Here is an 18,760-nt window from a genome sequence, read left to right as displayed (position 1 = left end):
TCACTTATAGGAATGGCCAGTATGCAACACAGGTAGACTTCCTCCTAGTAAGAAAAGGTCACTGGGGGTAGAATTGATGATTGCATAGTCATCCCCAGTGAAACAGACAGCCCACAGCATAAACCACTGGTTGCCACAATCAGCTGCAAGCAGTGGTCAGAGAAGATTAAGGTCAACAGAGACCAGGCTGATGACCTGGAAGCTGACTAGAGAGAAAGCACAAAAATTTAAGGAATTACTCAGGGCTCTAACACCTCAAGAAGAAGAGGACGTAGGTGTAGTTAGAAGAATGGCATCTCCTCAAAACAGCATGTGTGAGAACAACAGAATAGATATGTGGCCAAGCTAGGTATGGAAATAAGGTACATAAGGAAAGCTGGTGGTGGAATGCAGAAGTCCAGGAGGTCGTCAAAAGTAAGAAGGAATGCAGAAAAAAGTGAGATAGAAAAGACAGACCAGGCTAGGAAGGACTACTGGTTGACTAACAGAGAAGCTAAGAAATGAGTTGCAGTAGCAAAGAACAAGAACATAAGTTGGTAGATGGCACAAATAAACTCTGTCAGGTTATCCTAGCCAGAAACATAAAGATAGTCGGACACCCTTCATAAGGGATGACAACATCAATCTCCTCACCAGTCCACAGGACATCAAATGCAGATGGAAGAAGTACTTCCAGCAGTTTCTGAATGATGGAAAACCCACAGAAACTGCACTGCCCCAGACACTGTTTACAATGAGAGAAGTGGAGTAGCCTACCATAGAAAAGGTAACAAGAGCACTAAGGGAAATGAAGTTGGGGAAAGCAGCAGGCTCAGATGAGGTCAGAGCAGATATGATAAAAATGCTGAGTGAGAGATGGGGAGGAATGGCTCCTGAGGGTACTCTTAGCAGTGTGGAGAGAAAGGTGTATCCCAGATGACTGGAGAATAAGTGCACTAGTGCTGTTGTTCATAAACAAAGGGGACATCCACAGCTGTGGGCAATACAAAGGTATCCGACCCCTGTCGCATTGCATTAAAGTTTTGGAGAGGGTGATTAATAAACAAATACATGGAGTAGATGAAAGTAAGATGGGAGCTGAGCAGTTTAGATCCTGATCAGGATCCAGCACAACTGACCTGATGTTTGCAATGAGACAGATAGTTGAGAAGAAGCTAGAGGTGAGGAAAGGGTCCCAACTGGGAATTCCTAGAGTGGAGAAAGCGTATGACAAAGTACCAAGAAAGCTGATTTTGGCAGTCCTGCATTGGTTCAGAGTCCCAGAAACATTGGTAGAATTAGTGTAAGCTGTGTACAAACACCCAATGACCGAAGTACTAAGCATTCGGTCTCATAGTGGGGTTCCCAGTGGGAGTGGGTGTGCACCAAAGTTTGGCTCTGAGCCTATTGCTGTTCATACTGGTGATGGACTACATTAGGAAACGGGTTGGAGGAGACAGACAAAGTTGTTGTATGCAGACAATGTGGCATTGCAGGCAGAATCTGAGCAAAAACTTCAGCAAAGAATAGAGGAGTGGAATGCAAAACTGAAGGCACATGGGATGAAACCGAGAACAGATAAAGACCATTGTAATGGCATCAAATGGTGGAGTTCAGAAAAGCTGAGAATTGAGATAGAAGGGAACATAGTTAAACAGGTTAACAGCTTCATGTATCTGAGTGGTTGAGGAGAAGAGAAGTCTGAATTAGGATGTCAAAGCTAGAATCAGGGAGCTGCATCCAACTGGCAGAGTATCAGGTGTAGTGTATGCAGAAGAATGCCAAGGAAGTTGAAAAGTAAGGTATACAAAACAGTGGTGCAACCAGTACTGCTATATGGTATGGAAACTTGGGCAGTAAAGGCAGAGGAGTTGAAGAAGCTGGAGGTGACAGAGATGAAGTGCTTGAGATGGATGGTAGGGTGCACAATGTGGGGCAGACAACAAAATGAGGACATAAGAGCAGAAGCCAAAGAAGCTCCAATTGCAGAACAGGTCAAAGAGAACAGATTACTGTGGTTCAGGCATATGTGCAGAAAAACGGGGGATAGTCTGGCGAAGATGATTTGGAACAGATAGGAAAAAGGCAAGAGGAAACTGAGTGTCGAAGAAGGTAGGAGAGTGGCACTGAACAGAGAGAGAGAGAGAGAGAGAGAGACAGCTGATACGACACCTCGACCCCATGCAGAAAATGGGGAAAAGGTTGGGGGAGGAGGAAGAGGAGGATGATGATGAATCAAGGTACTTAAATCATTAAGATCGGTCATTTTAAATATGTGCAGTATTGTGGATTGATGGATAGGCGGTGCGTAGCATCAGTATTTGTAAGTGAACAGAAAAAAGTCTCTCTGCAAATGAGTTTATTTCCCTCTATCTACAGACTTATTCTGAGACTATACAGTGTCTTCAGTAATTCCTAGTTGTCATTTATACAGTGTCTTTAGTAATTCCTAGTTGTCATTTATTGTTTTCCACTTTCTATCTCATATTCACCCACCACTATCAGTCTACTTTTTGTTCTTCAGTCATCATTATTCAGTACTTGGGCCATAGTGACATTGTTTCACTGGTGACCCTCCGTAAGTATTGAGGATTATTTTGTGGTCCTTTCTTGTTAAATATTTTCCTCTTGGTTAAGTAGATTATATTTCATCTCTCAGAAACATGCCATAGAGGATAGGGGACTCTTACGATATGCTGCTGTAAAATGCATGAGTGACATCTTAAACCAAAAATTGTAAGGAATGTGTAATTTTTACCACAAGTGTTTATTGTAATTTATTAAATTATTCACCTGCTTTGTTAAAATATCCAGTGTTGTTATAGTGGTTCTTATTGTAAATGCTTGCTTGCAAGTATTAAACTCAATTTGTTTTGTTTTTTAGTATGGTGAAAAGGAAGAGTTTGTGTGGCGATTGGCTCGTGCATACAGTGATATCCATGAACTGACAGAGTCTGACAAGGAGAAATCATCTTATGCGTCTAATGGTAGGGAAAATACTTGTCATCTGAAATAGGTGTACATTTTATTTTTGTAAAGTATTCTAATGAGTTTGGCTTTATCAGTACTGACCACTGTTGACATTTATTCCACTGGTTTTAGTAAACCTACGTTTTATAGCAGTAGATTGCTATTATTTTTAGAACAGTATTGCCATAACCTAAGGTTGCAGGGTTAACTGGCATTTCATAGAAGTCTACATATGTAATGTTACTCCTCTTTTTTTTTTTTTTGTTTCTTTCAGTAAAGTCATTATACATACACACTGTGTACTCGGTATGTATAATGTCATCTCTATGAACTAATTGAAATTGTGAGTTCTTTAACAGTTAACAAGGTCCTTTTCTTAATGTATTTCTGTCCAAATGTTTGCACTCTGTATGCTTACGTTTACACTGTATGAACTGAAATTCAGTTTTTTTAATTTGTTAGTATATTGTTTTTATCTATTAGATTTTGTAATAATTTTGTTATTTAACTGTAACCATATTATGTTGATGTGGAAGGTATATCCCCAGGCCTTTGCTGAAAATGGGATGTTATCCCAGTCAGACTTTCCTGGTAAATAAATGTCAAATAAGGAAAATAAATTGTGGGGTGGGTAGCATTGTAGCAGTACAGTTAGCAGTAATGACTTTCAGTACTTGTACCACTGACCATCATTTCTTACCTGTGGTGCCTTCTGAATGGAGTTTGTATTACTTTCTTGCAAGGCCTCTGCTTTTCCTTTCATATTCCAAAGGCATTCTGGTAGATAGATTGGTAATCCTAAATTGTCCTTTGGGTATATTTGAGGCTGTGTGATGTATGAATGACGCACTGTCCATAGGGTCCTACCTTGGATTTGTTCCAGCCTGGTACCTCTTTCTTTCTTTCTTGGACAAGCGTTGGCTACATTCAACACTTAATTAGATGAAAATAGTTATATAACATATAGAGGGATTTATTTTGCACATCTACACCTGCAATATTCCTTATGCCTGATTTTCTAGCCTGTCAAGACTTTGCTTTGTAGGCTTTCTATGAGGGAAACTGTCTTCTGATATGTTACTGCATTTCTGAGTGACCTGCAGTGACTTCACTTCTTTCATCTTGCCCTGTTAATGGGGTAAGAGGAAAGGCAGTGATAATTTTTCAGCCCCTGCAAGCAGCAGGTCCTTGGTGCTTATATGCGTTAGCCACTGAAAGGGATTTCTTGAATGATAAGCCATCATCCTTATCTCAGTGAAGTCCTTTTCCTTTAGCCCCCCCCCTCCACCACCCACATTTAAACTGATACTCATGTGAGACATCTGTATTTATGGTTCTGATGCATCTGCACATTATTGTAAGTATGCTTAACATAGTCAAATGTTAGTTTTATTGAATGTGCACAGGGTATGTACTAGTCAAAAGATGTTTTTGATGAATGTCAGAGTTATCGAATGATGGAGTATGGATTTTGGCAGTTACGTGTGGGTTTATATTACTATTGCCAAAACATTTGAACATAAAAGTTTTGTTATGAGGGGGTTATGAGTGTGTTTGCAGGTTAGGATTCGAATAAGGGCTAGGTAATAGGGTAAATGCTAGGAGTGCATGTGCATGTGTGCTTTTTTGCTGATTAGGGTTAGGCAAGGGGATAGATAAGGGTGTATGGTAGGATTGTTTGCACTTGTGTGTGTGTGTGTGTGTGTGTGTGTGTGTGTGTGTGTGTGTGTGTGTGTGTGTGTGTATGTATTTACATTTATGTATGCATGTGTCTGATCTGTCTTGTGTACTGTTAGTGTTATGGAAAGGGTTTTCATAAGGGAAGATGTCAAGTTAGGCTTAGGGCTAGTTCACATTAGTAAGGTACAATGTTTTCTTTACTCAGCATCCAGGTAGTAAGAATTTACTGATAACTCTCACTTTTTATAGTCGGGGTGTTTTTCTTTTAACATACACAGCTGGCATCCAAAAGTGATACTGCTGTTAGCGTGAATAGTTTGTGCTGTATACTGGATACCAGCATACCATCCTGCAGCATTAAGATGTGGAAGTCATTGCATTCACACAGAAGGCACCAAATTGTAATATATTCTCAGTGTTAGTATAGCCAGATAATAGTTACTTGCCCAAATATACTTACAACCACAGTGTCTAATGAGAAAACCTTCCATGAGTTTGTCTTTTCATGTGTAAAAAGAAGTGTTTAAAGATGTTATTTGTAAGAGTTATCAATTGTTATCATGTTAGGACCCACTTATATTGGCTGCAGCTTTAAATAAGTTCCTGTAATATTTTAATTTAATGAAATCAACATTGTAAGATCATTTTTAGCAAGAAGTGATGCCTACAGTAATGCAAGCCATTTACTTTGCATTGTTTTTATAGTAAGGTGCTGTATAGTGGTGTACTTGATTTCCAGATACTAAACAGTCCTGTGTCCCTTTGTCCTGTTGTTATTAAGTATTATGCTAGTAATGGAAACCTTTAGGTTAGTAAACCTCCTTGCCTCTGATTAGCAGTAGTCAGTGCCCATGAAAATGCTAGTCTATGTGAAGCCCAGGGTTAGGAATGAATCGGGGGTTCTGGTGTATAGCTCGCAAGACATTTCCCTGCAAGCTACATCACCGAAACCAATTGGCTGCAGCAGCAATTTGCTGAAGAGCAATACGGCTGAATAGCATAGCCATTGCAGCTGTACACTATGCACAATAATTCTACAACTGGTGGCGATCCTTACAGACCGCTGCCCGGCCGTATTTTAGCAGGGACAGCCATACTAGATGTGTACCACGTTCCGTATTCTCATGTAAGGAATGCATTTATTGTATTAATTATTTATTTTATTGTCACGAGTGCAATCTCCCTCCCCTTCTGCCATTTTACCTGTCATTTCTGCCTATTTAGATGCCTTTTCCTCAGCATTAAAGATACCAGATTCTCAGCCACCTGCCCCTAAGAGGCCAGACCACTTCTACAGGGTGCCTGATGACCAGAAATTTCTAGTCAAACCACCCCTGGCAGATCCTGCTGTGATTGCCATTTCACCTGATAAACAATCCAGACTGATTCCATCTGCCTCTCTCTTACCTATGGACAAAGATAACAAAACAATGGATAGAATTGGAAAGAAGGTTTTACACCTCTTCTACATTGTCCTTTAGACTCATCAACTGTCAAACCCATATGACCAAATATGCTCTGGACCTGGTCTCTCAAGCCTCCACTCTGCTGGCTGCTACTCCAGACTGCCCCATTATATCTGACATCTCTTCCAAACTATCTCTGGCTGCCCAAGTAGCCAGACACTCCATTAGATGTAGTAATGATGCTGCAGAGTCCTCTGCATGCTCTGCAGCATCTGCCACTGTACTTAGGAGATATTCCTGGGTAAGTCTGCAACACTTACCAGAAGACTTCGTCTAAAATCTTAGATGCCCCTCTGGACCCTAACTTCCTGTTTGGTAAGCAGTCAGCAGACTTATTCAAAAATTTGCAAGAAAAGAGTAAGGAATTGCAAGACATCAAACATCTTCTGGTGTCTGCTATTCCTAAATATTACAGAAATTACCCTGCCAAAGCCACCTTTGTCAGAAGAAACCCTGCCCCAGCCGGACCTACCTCTTCCAGGCACAGAAGAGGGGCCAGAAGACAAACCCCTTCCAGGCCAGCTGTCTCTCAGCCACCCCCTAGACAGCCCTTTCAAGATAGAGGAGGCCCCAGTAATGCATGACTGCCTTGCCCACCTCCCCCTTTCCACCCACCTCTCCCACTGCCTCCCCTTTTGGAAAACCATCACCACAGACAAATGGGTTCTGGCTATTATTCAAAAAGGATGCTTCCTCTCCTGGAAAGAAAGGCCACTCTTAAGGGGGGGTCCCCTTCCCCCCAAAAAAAATCAGAGACCTCTTCCCACAGGTTCTGAATGACCTTCTGAACTGGGGTACAGTAGAACCTGTCCCTCCAGGGCAGGAAGGAAAAGGCTTCTATATAAAACTGTTTCCAGTCCCCAAAAAAGATGGGCCATGGAGACCTGTTCTAGACCTTTCCTTCTTTAACCTATTCTTAAAGGTTCCCACCTTCAGAATGTTGTCCCTACAAAATTTACTCCCTCTTATACCAGCCCAGCCTTTCATAACCACACTCGACCTGAAAGAAGCCTATCTGCACATACCCATTCAACCTTCCCACAGGAAAGTCTTATGCTTTTCTGGACCCTCCTCTCACTTCCAGTTTACTACATTCCCTTTGATTTGAACACTGCTCCCAGTGTGTTCACAAAATGCCTGGCACCTACCATAACCTATTGCAGAACACAAAGGATTCAGATTTTACCCCCTACCTGGACGACATCCTGATCCTAGCAGACTGAAAGGAAACCCTGTTAATCCATCTAGAGTTCACCATGTGCCTACTCCAAAGACTGGGGTTCACCCTCAACTTCCCAAAATCCTTCTTGACCCCAGAACAAGACAAAACATTTCTGGGTTGCAGGATCAAGACAGACATAATGAAAGCCTTTCTTCTCCAGGACAAGGTCAGATCCCTGTCCTTCCACTTCAAAGCCCTTCTGCAGACCTAGCAAATAACTGTAAGGCAATTTCTATGAACCCTAGGCCTAATGGCTGCCACCATTCCCATGTTACCACTAGCCAGAATGCACATGCGGAAGCTACAGTGGTATCTAGAAAAATGTATGGTCATGGCACCAAGATCCTCTAGAGCAAGAAATCACTCTCTTGCCCTGCCTACAGTCAGAGCTAAAATGGTGGATTCAGCAATTTCAGCTGAACCTGGGCCTTCCGCTGCAGTTACCCACCCCAAACCATTTCCTGCATACAGATGCTTCAGACCTAGGATGGGGAGCCACAATGGCAAACTACAGGGTTCAAGCAAAGTGGCACCCTTCCTTAAAAAGAGCAAACACATCAACGTGAGGGAAATGACAGCAGTCCTTCAGGCACTGAAAGCCTTTCTTCCACTCCTATAACCAATATTCTCCAAATAATTATAGACATCACCACAGTTATGTAGCACCTCAACAAGCAGGGAGGGACAAAAGCATACCAACTTTTCAGACTAACCTTACTAATCTGGGACCTAGCCTCACAACATAACTTGTCCCTGCAGGTGTAACGTACATCCCCTCGGAGGACAACAAACAAGCAGACCTTCTCAGCAGGACATCCTCTCCCAATCACGAATGGATGATGGACAGGAATGTTTTTCTAGATATTGTCCACCAGTGGGGCACACGTCAAGTAGATTTATTTGCCTCCCCCCAGAACAGACATCTGCAGACCTTCTGCTCCAAGAACTACTCCCACTAGCTTGGAGAGTAGACGCATTAACCATTTCATGGAAGGGAAGGTTTCTATATGCCTTTCCTCCCTTCCCATTAATTTAAAAAGTCCTCCTGAAAATCAGGAGAGACAAACCAAAAATCTTGTTGGTGACCCCCTACTGGCAAAGGCAGCACTGGTTTCCCCTACTTCTCAATCTAGCCAAGGGCAATCACCACAAGTTACTTCACAAGGTGGACCTTCTGACACAATAAAAGGGAACCCTCATCCACCCACACTTGCAAAGGTTGTCACTGATGCTGTGGGTGATAAACTTCTAATTCTTCTCCGGCACAACTACTCAGAGGACGTGCTTTCAGTCCTGAGGGAGGCCAGGAAACCTACTACAAGAAAATCTTGCTTGGCTAAATGGGAGAGATTTTCAAAATGATGTGTGGGCAAGGGCAGGGATCCATGCATAGCAGATTCCCCCCCCCCCCTAGTTCTTGCCTGTGTGTGTCAGCTAGTAAAGGGAGGACTTTCTTACTTTTCAGTGAAAGTCCACCTTTCAGCAATCTCAGCCTGCCTGCCACTAGACCCTCCCCTACTAGCCAGGCTCGATGTGAAGCTATTCTTAAAAGGGGTCTTGCACATCAGACCACCAAGAAAACCCATCCCACTACCCTGGGACCTTAACTTCATCCTGTAAAAACGAACACAGTCTCTATTTGAACCTGCTAGTACGGCTACTCTGCAAATGTGCACATTGTAGACAGTCCTTCTAGTGGCCATAACTTCAGCCAGAAGGGTGTCTGAATTACAGGCTCTAATGGCCTCCCCTCCATACACTACTTTCCACAAGGACAGGGCAACACTAAGAACTAACCCTTCCTTTATGCTGAAGGTGGTCATTGGATCTGTCCTTAAACCATTCTATTCATCTACCCACCTTCTACCCCTCTCCCACCAATGAAAGTGAGAGAATACTCCACTCTCTGGATGTACACAGACAGCTAAGGTTTTACCTAGACAAAACAAAATCCATAAGAAAATCCAATCAGCTCTTTGTTTCCTTCCACCCCAGGGCCCTGTTGGATTAGAAAAGCTATTTGCCTATATTATTCAGACCATGGCAAGAAGCTCCCACAGGGAGTTAAAGCTCACTCTTGACAGGGCAGTGGCAGCCTCCAAAGCCTTCTTAAAAGGCCTGGACACTGCATCCATACTAGAAGCAGCCACATGGTCCACCATTCACACTTTCACCAAACACTACAAGTTAGGCCATGTCTCCAGTGCACGTGCAAGATTTGCCAGAGCAATTCTGCAGGGCTTTGTGGAATCAGCTTCTTCTACCTCTTCCTTTCCTTCCAACTAAGCTGTGGTACTCTCCCACACCAAGAATACTGCAACATTGGAATAGGACATAGAATAGTTGTGTAAAATCTTACCATAACCATAGATGTCCTTCTCTTCCATGTTGCAGTATTCCTTCCCACCCACCTAACCCCCCATTCCTTTTTTTCTCACTCATTACTCATCTGTCTTCGGTCTCCTAGGGGATATACCCTACCCTGTGACCAATGTAACCACAAAATGGCTACTTGATCCTATGACTGACATCTTTGGCTACTCTACTTACTCCTGTCCAGCTGGGCTTTCAAGTTCTGAGGTCTGTGCGTGCAGATGTCACATTTAAGGTCCCTGGTTTATGGCCTTACATGTGACTTCCTATGCAACTGCAACAGCCAAGCTGAAGCTTTTGTATAGGAGCCAATGTACGGGTTGCCTGAGGAGGAAAAATCCCACACCAAGAATACTGCAACATGGAAGAGAAGGACATCTATGGTTACGGTAAGGTTTTACACAACTATTCTTTCCTAAGGTTTACAGGAACTACTCGGCTAAATCAAGCTTTGTTAGAAGGGAGCCTGCTCCTCCTCCTTCTTCTTCGTCATCTTCTTCTTCACATAGGAAAGGAACCAGAAAATAATCATCCACCAGAGCTACCTCCTCTCAATCTACACCCAGGCAGTCCTTTACAGTCAGGCCAAGTACTGTGGGACTGCCAAAATACCCCCCCCCCACTATCTCCCCCTTTCTGCCCACCTCTCTTTTTCTCCCCCTGTGGCAACATATAACCTCAGACCACTTGGTTTTGTCAGTAGTGGAAAAAGGGTACTTTATGACCTGGAAAGAGAGCCTACTCCAAGAGGCATACCCCTACATCCAAGAAAACAGTCCCACCTGATCCCCCAGGTTATTCAGGATTTACTATCTGAAGGCACAATAGAGAAAGTCCCAACAGAACAAGAGGGTCAAGACTCTTTCTGGTTCCAAAAAAAGCAGGGCTGTTGGAGGCCAATACTGGACCTGCCCCTTCTAAACCCGTTCCTGCATGTTCCTTCTTTCTCTCCCTGCAAACCCTTCTTCCACGTTTGACACCTGGGACCTTCATGGCCACTCTGGACCTGAAAGAGGCATACCTCCATATTTCCATCCACCCAGACTTCCAGAGATTTCTCCGCTTTACTGTGTCATCCTCGCACTATTAGTTTACTGCATTGCCCTTTGGTTTGTCAACTGCACCAAGGATTTTCACAAAGTGTCTTGCTCCAGCAGTAGCCTGCTGCTGGACAAAGGGCATACAGGTCTTTCCTTACCTGGACGACTTCCTCATCCAGGCAGAAGAGGCAAGTACTCTTGGGCACACCTGCAGTTCACTGTCTCTCTCATAGGAAGTCTGGGTTTTACTGTGAACCTACTGAAGTCCTCAATGACTCCATCCCAAGATCAAATCTTTTTGGGCTGCAGGATAAGGCCAGATCTGATGAAGGCCTTCCTCTGACAAGACAAAGTTACTTCACTAACTAGTTATTTCCATAGCCTCCTCCAAGTCTCACTCATCTCAGCCAGGGAATTTCTCTGCATGCTGGGCTTCGTGGCAGCAACTCTTCCCGTGCTACCCCTTGCCAGGTTACACATGAGGAAGTTCCAGTGGTATCTGAAGAATATCTGGTCCCAACACAATCACCCTGTGGATTTCCAGGTTCCTTTCCTGTCCTGCCTGAAAAAAGAGTTAGGCTGGTGGATACACCACATACTGCAGAATCCAGGCCTCCCTGTACAGTCGTCCAAGTCAGTCCAAATCATGTACCCAGACGCCTCAGACCTGGGATGGGGGCACTGTGAATGGTCTCAAGGTGCAAGCCCAATGTGCCTTGCATCTAATCCTTAAGAAAAAAACACATCAGTGCTAGTGAAATGACTGCTCTTTTCCCAGTTCTGAAAACCTTTCTCCCTCTCCTATAGCCTGGTCCCTTACAACTCTTCACAGACACCACCACAGTGATGTGGTACATGAACAAGCAGGGGAACCAGATCCTATTTACTCTGCAGACTGGCCATACAAGTTTGGGAATTGACCAAGCAATACAATGTAACCTTGCAAACTGTTTACATTCCATCACAGGACAACCATTTAGCAGATGCTCTCAGCAGAGCACTGTCTCAAAATCACGAATGGATGTTGAACAGAGATGTCTTAACATTGTCCACCAATGAAGCACTGCAAATAGACCCGTTTGCCTCCCCTCAGAATGGACAGCTGTGACTATTCTGCCCCAGGCTCCCATCTCCACTAGCTTGGAAAGTGGATGCCTTTTCAATTCCCTGGAAGGGGTTAGTCCTGTTTGCATTCCCCCCTTCCTTCTCATTCAAAAGATCCTGCTGAAGATTCAGAGGGACAAGCCAAAAATATTTCTGGTGACTCCCTATTGGTCAAGGCAGCATTGGCTCCCCCTTCTATCTCTTGCCAAGGGCAATCACCACAGGTTGCCTGACAAGGTGGATCCGTTCACACAACAGAAGGGATCCCTCATCTGCACACCCTCAGTCTTACCCTGTGGATGATAAATTTCTGATCCCTTTCAGACACCTATACTCAGAGGATGTGTTGCCTGTCCTAAAGAAGGCCAGGAAACCCACTACTAGGAGATCCTATTTATCTAAATGGGAAAGGTTCTCCAAATGGAGTCTTCAAAGGCAACTAGACCCCTTCCAAGCGGATGTACCTCTAGTATTGGCCTATGTGTGTGAGATCCTAAAATCAGAACTTTCATACTCTTCAGTGAAAGTCCACTTGTCAGCCATTTCAGCCTGCTTACCCATGGATCCTCCCTTATTATCTAGATTGGAGGTAAAACGTTTTCTTAAGGTGGTCCTCCACATCAGACCACCAAGGAATCCTATCCCTCCTCATTGGGATCTGAACTTTGTGCTTGGGAAACTTACCACTGCCCCCTTTGAACCTGCAGCCTCTGCCACTTTAAAGACGTGCACCTGGAAAACTGTCTTGTTAGTAGCCCTTACCACATCTGTGAGGGTTTCTGAGCTACAGGCACTCATGGTTACTCCACCCTACACCATCTTCCATAAAGACCAGGATTTCTTTTCATACTAACACCTCCTTCATGCCCAAAGTGGTAAATGAACTGTCCTTTAACCAGTCTATCTATTTACCCACCTTCTTCCCTTCGCCATAAAATAACAGTGAGAAAGTGCCCCATTCCCTTGATGTTCATGGGCAACTGAGCCTTTATCTTGATAAGACCAAGAGCATTAGAAAGTCCATTCAACTCTTTGTATCCTTTCACCCCAGGGCCCTGGGGAAAGTTGTATCCAAACAGACTATATCCTCCTGGATATGCAGAATTATATCCTTCTGTTACACTTTCCATTGCAAGGACTTTCCCCTCTCAGTCAGGGCCCACTCCACTAGAGCAGTGGCCTCTTCAGGGCCCTTCCTCAAAAGCCTAGATACAGCTTCTATCCTAGAGGCAGCCACATGGTCTTTTATACACACTTTCACTAAGCACTGCAAATTGGACAACATTTCCAGAGCCAGGGCAGGATTTGCTAAAGCCATACTCTATGGATTCCTGGTGACTACCACATCTTCCTCCACCCATTTTTCTGCATGAGCCGTAGTACTTTTCCACATGTGAGAATACTGCAACATGAGAATAGAAGGACATAGATTAGTTGTTAAAATCTTACCATAATCATAGCTGTCCTTCTCTTCCATGTTGCAGTATTCAATCCCTCCCTCCTAACCCCCTGAAGAACCTTTTTCCCCCTATCTGAATGGCATTCTTCTTCTATCCTTAGACTATTGTCCGACTGGGCAGTCAGTTCTGAGATCTGTGCATGTGGACGTCACATTTATGGCCTTGCGTGTGACGTCCCACGCACCTTACAGCAACCAGGCTTAATCTTTGGTAGATGAGCCGGGCGTTCGGCCGCCCTCAGGCGGAAGATCCCACATGTGAGAATACTGCAACATTGAAGATAAGGACATCTATGGTTATGGTAAGGTTTTACACAACTAATCTTTCTTTGAGTCTCTTGATGTCTAGTGAAGAATAATGTTTTGTATCGTAGCTCTCAGCTGTCCAGATTTTCACAGAGTGTCCAGATTTTTTACACATTTTTGGTCCATTTCTCATAATCAATAGCAAATCATCAAAGCTGAAGTCAGAAAATAATGGCAGACATTTGATTTTCAGACTTCATATCCTTCAGAAAATTCATACTAATGCAAAACTTGTTATTCTTTCAACTTTCTACATTTGTAAGAGCAGTATTTAAAAAGTGTCCCTATTTTTGGGCCTTTGTCCCCCTATTACTTGTGGCTTTGTCCAGAGCTCTTGCTCTAAGACGTACTTTTTTTGTATGATGTGACTGGCACAATATAATGCTAGGTAAACCGACTGATAGTCTATATGAAAAAGTAAAAAAACATTTAAAAACGTTGCAGAGATACTGCATATATCCACATTGCAGAGAGTCTAACCTCACATCTGCAGTTTTTGTCAGTGTATGTACTGCATGTGACTTTACACCAAACCAGAGTAAAGGAAAATGCATTTTTCTCTCTCTCCTGAGTTGGAGCAGTTTTGGAGGGTCTACTTTTTGAAATGGAGCATGTGAGGTCAGAGCTTCTACATGGTGGTAAATATTTATATTAGGATTTTGATTAAGGTATTGAGATAGTCCAGAAATGGACAAAAGATTATGAGCTGTACACTCTGGGTGACACAATAAATATAATCAAGTTGAGTCTTGAGTAAGTTAAAGTTGACCAAAAATTGCAATATATAAGGAAGTTATTTTTTTACACAATTTTTTAAAATTTTTTATTTATTTTCCTTTGTTGATAGAGTTAGTCCCACTAGGCCAGTGACCTCTTTTTAGGGGAGTCCTAAGGTGATATTCACACTGACTAGGGGAGTTTAGTCAGCGCATCAGGTAAATACACCTACTCTTTTTTTTTTTCTGTAAGTACTATGGCATTTTCTACATCCATGTGAACTACCACCAGCTCGTGCAGGTGGGACCTTGGTTTAATGTCTGGCCTGAAGGACTGCACACTCAGGATTGCATCATATTCATCACCTCCCTTATGCTGCACTGCAGTGCCATTAATGAAAAATGATTCCAAGCAGCTGGAGTGGAGTAGAACCCACTGCTTTCTGGTCTTCCAACATCAGTTGAGTGTGCTACCTGCTGATCTACTTAAACTACTTATGTATGCCTGGAATTTACTTCTCATGACTCCTAATTTGACTTTTTATTCCTGTTTTTTGGTCCCATGCATCATCCTATGGCCTTGCTACCAAGTACCCTATGTCCAAGTTGGGTCTACCAGTACCAGCTTCTCCAATCCTCATGGGCTTTCTCTGAGTCAGGTGGGGCTAGTTGCGGAGTCTAAGAATGTCCTGGGGGTCTTGGCCATCATCATTCTGCTGAAGCCCCTGCCTTTTCCTCCACCCAGTACTGCGTCATGGTGATGCTTGAGGAATGGGTGTGCAATAGGGACATGCAGTATATTACCCCACTTCCATGACCACTCTGGCATGCCCACCATCCTTTCCCCTCCATGTATTATGTTCCCACAATGGAACATCCTCAGCGTACACAAGGTATCGCTGCAGGGAACAGCCATATAACTGTCTATCCCTCTTCTGCCACCCCATCATTTGCCTGAGCTGCTATTTAAACACTGGTCATCTGGGTGGTAGTCAGGGCTTTATCTGTCTACACAAATGGAGTGATTCTGTTTTTTTCCTGTCTTTAAGGTTAAAGTGTAAAACAGCTTTATAGCTTCCTCACTTGTGATATGTAGGAACCAAACTGGATTTTCTCTGGCTTTTCTACAGTGCTGCAAGCAGTGCAACTCAGACTTTTGAATCCAGAGTTTCCAGTTTTCAGACAACTTACTGTATAACTAAAAAGATGTTGGTGGCTGACAAGCATTGAGTGAAGAATTTCTAGCTGAAAAGATGTTGAAGAAACTGATGATGTTCTTCGTGTTTCACTGTTGCAGTCATCACACTTGGGTTATCTGCCTGCAGGTAGCCCTCAGCCGGCCCAAATACAAGAGTCTTGGGATTTTTGTGTCTGATGTTGTCGCCTCTTCCATGACATCAGATCATCAGGGGTATAAAACAGACAGCCGACGCCATTACATCAGCCTTTCTTGCCGAGAAGGAGCCTGAAGCAGAAGCAGTTTGCAAGTGCTGGTGGGCCGCTACTTGAAATTTTCATTTTTCGGGTTTCAAACCTGAAGTCTTCTAAAGCTAAGTACCCCGTTGGGGATCCTTTTTTCTTGCTTTAACCGATGTCAGAAAAAGTTAACAATTATCTTGCCTATGGAAAGCAAATACCTCACAGAGTTTTTCATTCTTACTGTGTCACCTGTTTAGGCCCAGACTACGATGTCCCTCGCTGTCGGTTTTGTGCCTTTTTAATGCCCGAACCATTCGTCGTCGGGCTATCTTTGTCTCTAAATTCTTTCACTGTCGTTTTCCATATTCCGAAATGGCTTTGATAAGTCATCCGACTACCGATCTTCCCAAAAAAAATAAAGGTAAAGATAAAGACAGAGACAGACCGCATAGGTCCAAAACTGCCGATGATGCTTCTGTTAAGCTAGTCGACAGTCCGCTGGTACTCAGTGAGGCGCCTTTGCAGCCCCTGATGCCCATTTCTACAGATTTACAGGTCTCTGCTGAGACCCATTCGGCATCCGGTATGCCGCGAGATGCTTCTTCGACTATGGAACCTGCGGATGTCTCTACCTTGGATGGGTCCTGAGCTGCTGTGCAGGCACCGGCTTCTGAGGGTGTATTCCGACCTACTGATGTTCGAATTAAACCGACAACTTAGTTTTTGGCTAAAACTACCAAGTTTCTCAGGCCCAGAGTTCGCACTACGCCTAGAAAACCGATGACCAAAGAGCATGCTCAAGCTTCCATGCCACAAAAACAAATGCTTAGAATGGCTGAAGACCTTATTACCCTAATTAGGGGAAGCCAGCCTTCCCCTGCTAAGAGACAAAGAATTGAGTTTCATTCTGATTCTACAGACCACGGGTCCGATGACTCTGACCCTTTTGATTACCAGGACATACCCTTATCAACCTATGTGGATTCAGATGCAGAGGTCTGCCTCCATTCCAGAGGATTTTTCTTTTGGTGAAACCTTGCATACTTTGAGAGAGCATTTCTGCCGGGAATGCCAGGACTACCCTCAGTCCAAAAAGAGACTCCGAGAATTTTTAGAGTTGCCTCAGCACAGGCCTCTAGCTATACCCCCTGTCCTGGATGTTGTAGATGATGTCTTCATGGAATCCAGTCTTACTTCAGACACTTTACCACCGGCCCCTAGAAAACCTGACAGGTACTACAGAGTACCTGATTCTCACAAATTTCTCTCTAAGAATCCCACTCCAGATCCAGACACCATTTTCGAGGGACCTAAAGGTATTAAGGCTACTACAGCCAAAAACCTTCAGACAGGGATTCCAGAGCTTTAGACAGATGGGGTAAAAAGGTATATACCTCTGCAACTCTTGCCATCAGGGCATTGAATTGCCAGTTTCACATGTTGAAGTACCAGCAGCATATTATGGAACTAATAAAACAAAAAAATGGTGATACTTCCTGATTGTGCAGAAAATAACGATTTACAAGAGTTAATGCATTCTGCAAACCAAGTTAGTAAGCATACTTTGCAGTGTGGCTTTGATGCCCTAAAAGCATCTTGCAGGGCTGCAGTCAGAGTCTGCACTGAGAAGGCATGCTTGGCTGAAGGAACAAACCTTGCCAGATCATGTCAAATCAAAATTACTAAACGCTCCTTTAAATAAGGACTGTTTGGCACCAAAGCAGAAGAGGTTCTTTAAAAAGATGGAAGAAAAAGCTAAATCTATGCAAACTGGTAAATAATTCTTACATGTGCAGCCACCTAGATTCAGTAGGCATTGGCCTTCAAAAAACTGGTCCTTTCCAGCTTCTTCCAGGCTTTCTCAGTCCAAACCCAGGGGAAACAGACCACCCAGACTACAGTCTCAGGGTTTGCAGAGATCTAAACAATGGAGTGCCCCCACCTCAAAAACAAGGAGTGGTAAGCCTCCCCCTTATGGAAAAAGTTCACAATGACTTTTCAATTATCCTTCCCAGCCCTGACCAATTACTTGCACCCCTAGGAGGAAAACTTGTCCTTCATGCATAAAACTGGATGTCCATTACTCAGGACCGATGGGTCCTAAACATTGTATCCCAGGGGTACAGATTCTACTTCTATTCACTGCCAATGCCAAGCGGGTTTCCAGACCTTCCTCCAAACCAGTGGGCAGAGGCTCAAAAGCAAGTACTTTCTCTGCTCAATATCAGGGCTGTTCAACCTGTTTCAGTAGAACAAAGGGGACAGGGTTTCTACTTAGAGTGTTCCTGGTGCCCAGAAAAGAGGGCTCTTGGCGCCCAATCCTGTATCTATCAATTCTCAACACCTTTCTGGTGGTCCCAAAATTCAAAATGCTTACCCTGCAACAGCTTCTCCCTATGCTAGCCAAGGATGCGTGGTTAGTCACCCTAGACTTAAAAGAAGCTTATCTGCACATCCCCATAAGGGAGCCTTGCAGGAAATATCTACGCTTCAGGGCAGGCTCTATGCACTGTAAATTCTCTGCACTTCCCTTTGGCTTATCTACTGTGCCCAGAGTATTCACAAAGTGCCTGGCTCCAGCCATTGCATACTGCAGGGAGAGAAATATCTAAATTTTCCCATACTTGGACGATTGCCTGATTCAGGCGGACAGTCAGGAATTGCTACTTCAGCACCTGGCATTTGTAAAAAGACTACTAACTTTATCTGGGTACACCATCAATGAAAATAAATCACAACTGGTGCCCAGTCAAAAAAATGTATTCCTGGGAGCAAGCTTGAACACAACTTCCCAGATGACATTTCTCACTTCAGGAAAGCAGGTCTATTTGACGAACTACTTCAAATAAATGGCCACCAAAACCCAGCTATCTGCAAGGAAAATACTGCAAGCCCTAGGGTTCATGGCCTCGTGCATTCTGCTAATTCCATATGCAAGACTGCATATGAGGAAACTTCAGTGGTACTTAAAAAGTCTTTGGTGCCAGTATTCTCAGGACCTGGAAACAGTCATTCCTATCATACCT

The 18,760-nt window shown here is 43.7% G+C and overlaps 1 protein-coding gene across 2 annotated transcripts in view; it reads left to right on the top strand.

The window, feature by feature from the left end:
* RMDN3 (regulator of microtubule dynamics 3) overlaps nt 1–18,760 on the top strand; it is a 319,677-nt gene that overhangs the window by 199,953 nt on the left and 100,964 nt on the right. For both annotated transcript variants that reach the window (XM_044074186.1, XM_044074187.1), the window contains exon 5: nt 2,864–2,966. In XM_044074186.1, the coding sequence (XP_043930121.1) occupies nt 2,864–2,966 (103 nt within the window). The remainder of the gene's footprint in view (nt 1–2,863; nt 2,967–18,760) is intronic.

Source organism: Protopterus annectens, chromosome 6.part0, assembly GCF_019279795.1.
Source record: "Protopterus annectens isolate FY-2018-M chromosome 6.part0, PAN1.0, whole genome shotgun sequence".
Lineage (NCBI taxonomy): Eukaryota > Metazoa > Chordata > Ceratodontiformes > Protopteridae > Protopterus > Protopterus annectens.
The sequence above is the reverse complement of the archived record's forward strand: the minus strand, read 5'-3'. Positions and strand labels throughout refer to the sequence as shown.